At 40.1% G+C, this 5,740-nt stretch overlaps 1 protein-coding gene across 1 annotated transcript; it reads left to right on the top strand.

Annotated features, from left to right (window-relative positions):
• Positions 1-1,451: 1,451 nt before the first annotated feature.
• On the top strand, positions 1,452-3,625 carry GCK72_000434 (uncharacterized protein; the record flags this gene model as incomplete). Its single annotated transcript, XM_053722494.1, has 3 exons — positions 1,452-1,688; positions 1,902-1,958; positions 3,344-3,625. 3 exons carry the CDS (start codon positions 1,452-1,454, stop codon positions 3,623-3,625), a joined length of 576 nt encoding a protein of 191 aa, XP_053591139.1.
• Between the last annotated feature and the right edge of the window lie 2,115 nt (positions 3,626-5,740).

Genomic DNA, 5,740 nt, shown 5'->3' with positions numbered 1-5,740 from the left:
TTCCGAATCTATATTCAGTTTTCGCAGTGGCCCTCCCAGTTTTCAGAAATTTTTCAGAAAGGCTTCTGTTTCGTGACTATCTTCGACTGTTGTGTGCGTGTGGTCTAGCTAGGAGGATCCGCCCACTTTTGGCAATAAAGCCGCAAGGTGGTGTTTCCGAAGCTCCTGAACATCAAGACCATGCGCACAGCTGAAAATAGAGAGACGTGCGGCAAATCTGCAAAAAGTGGGTGGAGCCTACTCTCTCAGGTTTTCAAACTTTCAACCTTGTCTGGCACGCCGTTGACGCGCTTCAAAAAACTTTTTGCGTCGTTTTGGACAAATCTTTAATCTTTCGGGTTACGGTACCTCCGCCAACACCAACAAGACAAAATGCAGACAACCCTTAAGACTACTTTTACACGAAAAAAATGTTAGACTGTGAACTTGAAAGAATGTTGGGTAACAAGGTGGAGAGGGGGGGACACGCTTATCAACTGGTGATAACGATTATATAAAAAGGAAGAGAATGTGAATGTACACATGTTTACTCCCTCCCCCCGATAGATGCAAAACTTTTTTTTCGAGGTCAATTGTGGGAGAAGAGAATGAAAATTATTATAGGGAACGAGTATGAGGAATTGAAAGAATTTAAATCTCGGGTACTGTACCTACCAACGTTTTGAAACTAGACCTTTGAAAAGCTTGGCATTGGTATTGAAACGTCCTAGTGTCTTCGTGGGTTACTGTAGTTTAGAGTGGATTACTGTATGAACCTATGAACACGCTGGGTTTCGGTCAGAGTTGAGCGGAATGCGGCTTTTGAAATGGGGTTTTTGAAATGGCGGAATTTCGCTCAATCCCGGTCACGGTAGGTTTTGTACAATATTACTGTATTGTGATATACATCATGACTGACCACAACAAAACGCCTTTTATTATTTTTTAGTAGAATTGATCTCAAAAAGACGCGCGAAAAAAAAGTGGTCGATTAAGCTGCGTATCAAAATGCCACAGTAAAAGGTCACAATTAAATTAACATTAAAAGAAAAAGACTTTCCCTGCAAGTCTAGTGAAGCGCGTTTACCTTCACTACCTACCGGAGTTACATGGAATTCCGACTTCCGACTTCCGACTTCCAACTTCCGGTTAAGGAAATTCACTTCCGACTTCCGACTTCCAACTTCCGACTTCCGGGCGGTTTTTCACTTCCGACTTCCGGATAAGAAATTTTCACTTCCATGCAACTCTGCTACCTACCCCCAGACCCCATGGAAATTTTTTTTTCGGACGGAAAAAAAGTTCCGAAAAATGACGGAAACTTCGGAATATCTGAATTCCGTTCCGAAACGTCATGGGAAATGAAAAATGGAAATTCCGCGTGACCGTATACCTGTTGTATATTTTTCAAGTTTTCTTTTTTCCTCATTCATTCATTCCCTTATAACTAATCTCTCTCTTGAAAAAACAAAATGGCATCGAATGACACGTTGCGAAATGATGTAGATGAAGAAAAAGGAACGACGGCAGATGGTACAGCTGCCAAACCACCGCCACCGCCTACGCTGTATAAAATAATCAATCGGAAGAATGAGGCGCCGTTCGAATTGAAGCTTATCCCCGACATTCTCATTTTCAAGTATTATATGGTTCCCGCCTATGCCACGTTCACTATTCACAACACGAAGACGGAGAAGCACGCGTTTAAGGTGAGTGCGGTGGGGCGCGTTTGCTATTAGCACGGCACGTGTCTTCCAAACGCGTTCTACCGAAACCGAAGAAAATTGTGTGCGAAATTGAGAGACTCAGAGAAAAAGAGACATTTTTCAAGGGGATTTCGGTGGAGCGCAGTTGTAAGAACTGAGGCAAGCTAATAGTTGGCGGGATTTTTAAAATTTTGGACAATTTAATTTAATTTGTAGGTCAAATCAAGTGACAACAACGTGTACCAGGCGAAACCAAGCGTCGGATTCATAAAAGTGAGTTTTTCGCGCTCTACCGTGTACTCATCTCGAACAAGTGTTATCAATTTTCGAAAAATTGATAAAATTTGTCCGAGAGGAGTACACGGCGGAAAAAATTTGAACCCCGATTTTTAAGCTCCACCACCATAACACTATATGGACTTTAAATGTTTGCAAAGATTTAAAAGTGTGCGGCAATCTTGCAAAATAGACTCCGCCCACACCGAGACGTTTCGAAACCGAGACATTTAGAAACCAGAAAATTTTATGGAAATCGCGAAAATAGCCTCGTTTTTCATTGATTTTTTGTACAGGGACCGTGAAATTTTTTTTACCGTAAAAACTGTAATAGAAGCGCCCCTTTATTAGAGGCGCCCCTTAATAGTTTCGAAATATTTTTTCTGGATTTCAATAATTATTTTTCGAAGTTCGTGAAAAAAAAACAAAATAAACCTTTTTTTTCGTTCGAAGTACTGCAAAGTTTGGGGTTTTTGTGTAATTTTGTCAGAGAAACTGTTAGTTTTGTTGAAAATTGATGAATTAAAAGTTTAAAAAATAGCCAAACGAACAGGTTCAAAAATAGAGTTTTTACGGTATTTGAAAAATGTCAGTGTAAGGTTTTGGTCACCGTAACTATGGTCAGTGTAACTATGGTCACTGTACTTAAAACTCAATTTTTTTGAATTTTTTTGCAAAAGGTCAAAATTTCGACTATCATCCAGAATTAGAAGAAATTTGGAAAAATCATCAAAAATGTTCACATTTTCGATGAAAAATTGAAAAAAATGTCAAAAAATTGGTTAACTTTTTGAAGCCGGACCGTGACAAGTATGCCGTACAGGTCCTTGTACATGGGCGGGGTCTAAATTCGAAATTCGAATAAAAAATCAATACATTAATATTGTACAGTACGTACAATTTGTACTAAGACTACTGTAACTAGGGTTTGGTTTTTTCTGGAAAAATGTCAGTGTAAGGTTTTGGTCACTGTACTTTAGGGTACTGTAGGTAAGCCGCATACTCACTAGGGAAAGCCTCCAGGTGACCGTGGAGTTACGGGGCGTGATCTATATCATTGGAAAGCTGAGAAAACGCTGATTCCAAATATATATTCAGTTTTTGCCCTCGAGGTCTGGTATTCGAGAAAAACGAAATCAAAGTTTGGACCCCTGACAAGTCATTACCTTGACCTCACTTTTCTCAAATACCAGACCTCGAGGGCAAAAACTGAATATATATTTGGAATCAGCGTTTTGTCAGCTTTCCAATGATATAGGTCACGTCCCGTTACTCCACGGTCGAGATAGATTTAGGGTATAGATTTAGTCATTGTACTTTAGGTTATTGTCCCGAAGCCTTATTTTATTACTCTCGAAAAAATGAATCAATGTATTTTGCAGCCGGGTGAGAAAGTCCATATCCGAGTGATGTACCAAAATCCAGCCCAGACGGGACCGGCTGACTGTGACTCGAAAAAACACGTGGCAGTGTATCACGTGACTGCTGGAAACGCGAAAACTTATAAGGAAGCGTTCGCGAAGAAAGAGAAGCGAGAAGGTGTCTATCACTACTACTGTAACCATCAGGCAGAGGTTCAGCAAGTGGCGGATGGTGATGAGGAGAAAAAAGATGAGAATCAAGAGGAGAAGAAAAAAGATGAGAATCAAGAGGAGAAGAAATAATAAACTCTCGAGAGGAGATTATACTAGTTTGCGTTCTGATGTCCGTTTACGATGATAAATGGGTTTTGAGCGCGAAATTTTGTTTTAAGATTGTAGATCAAAACCAGATCTTCATTTTTGTAGTTGACAACTTTTTGATAGCTATTCACGCTTTCGAGATATGAAGGGTCAAAGTTTTGCAGGGCGAGAGAGTGTGCGAAACGAGGAGGGCGTCTAGCTTCTCTGCGTCTCTACCCCCCTCTCCCTCTCGTTGCTTCTAGGTTGCAATCTTCAAAGGCGCATATCTCGAAAGCGAGAAGAGCTATCAAAAAGTTGTCAACTGAAAAAATGTAGAAAAAGATGTGATCTACACAGACAATATAAATGTGAAGATGTTGAATCAAAGAGGACGCTGGAATAAGATGTCATATTTCGCCTATTTTTCAACTTAAAAGTCAACTTAAAACAGAAAAAAAGTGTTTTTTCATGAAAACATTTATTATTAGACTGGAGCGCCTTCGGCGCAAAAACTGCAAAAAAAATCCTGTGTTCACCAACGTTAGGCTTTTGTCTCGGTGTCTTACCTTAGCCTAATTTCAAAAATGTTGGATTCTGGTTGTAGATCAAATTTTGGTCTCCATTTTTGTAGTTGACAACTTTTTGATTCCTCTTCACGTTTTTGAGATATGAAGCTTCAAAGTTTGTAACCATGGAACCAGAGAAGGAAGAGGGGTGAGAGACGCAGAGAAGCGAGACGCCCTCCTCGTTTCGCACACTCTCTCGCTCTTCCTTCGGCGGCTAACTTTGAGACGTCATATCTCAAAAGCGTGAATAGCTAGCAAAAAGTTGTCAACTACAAAAATGGAGGTCTAGGTTTGATCTACACAAAAATAAATTTTTGAAGTTATTGAATCTTTGGGGACGATGGCATGAGATGCCAAAATTCACCCATTTTTCAACTTAAAGTTGTGGCGTGAGATGAAGAATCAAACTTGGCCATAAAGCGAATCTGTGGCTAACGCGCTCTACCGAAACTGCAGAATTCCAGCTGGCCCATAGTTTTTTTCTATTCTTGTCCCTAAAGCCCGTCCCTCAAGCGATATTCGAAATGTTTCGAAATTTATAATACAACCTTGATCTTTGATCACCAACAAACATCATAACACCCTGCTTCTCTCTATTCCAAATTTCTAATGACCTTTTTGCGATATTTATACATTTTGTTATTTACTCCTCTCTGCTGTTTCCATTTCTCCCCTTTCTCATTAGAGTCCCCCCTTCATCTTGTTACCCATAGATACACAAACATGTTTAGTTTTTACATTTTACATTTTTGAAAATGAAGCGTGTCAAGGGTATTGGTTTTATACAAAGCACACAAGGTTGCGAGGCGTAAGGTCCGCAACGAACGGATTTGATTTTTTTTCCGAGTTGCGTTGCGTGCGCGTCGCGGTTTATACTGAAAGATGCAACGAATAAACGTAAAATTTGAATTTGGCACTCAGCCAAGTCTTTTCTGACAACGTGCCAACCGCTGTATCGTGGTCTAGCGATACATAGCTCAATCATCGCCCTGAAAAGCATGGAAGTGGGAGGAGCTTCAAGAAAACGCACCGCAGAGAAAATTATTGTATTCGATTTGCTACTCCGACATTGATTTTCGATACACAGGATTGCAAAAATACTCCTCGCCGTGTTTCCTTTGAGCTCCGTCCATTTCTTGCGGCAGTGCTGAGAAACTCAACGTAGTCCTTTAATTTATCAGTTTTCGAAATAGGGTAAACTTTGACACACTTTCCCGACCTACCTTTCTTACCCGGATATTGAATGTTTGTATGTTTTTTGTAGATCAAACCTAGATCTCCATTTTTGTAGTTGACAACGTTTTGATAGCTACTCACGCTTTCGAGATATGCGCCTTTAAAGATTGCATCCGAGAAGTAGCGTCAGTGAAAATTGGTCAACTTTGACATGTCCCCTTGGTATCACTTTTTGTCCCAGGTTTTCCAATTTTATATTTTTCTTGTATATCAAATCCAGAACTTCATTTTTGTTGTTGACAACTTTTTGATAGCTATTCACGCTTTCGAGATATGCGTCTTTAAAGATAGGCACCGAGTAGCTCGAGGGAGAGAG

The sequence above is a fragment of the Caenorhabditis remanei genome, chromosome I (genome assembly GCF_010183535.1).
Source record: "Caenorhabditis remanei strain PX506 chromosome I, whole genome shotgun sequence".
NCBI lineage: Eukaryota > Metazoa > Nematoda > Chromadorea > Rhabditida > Rhabditidae > Caenorhabditis > Caenorhabditis remanei.
This window is presented reverse-complemented; position numbering and strand designations above follow the sequence as displayed.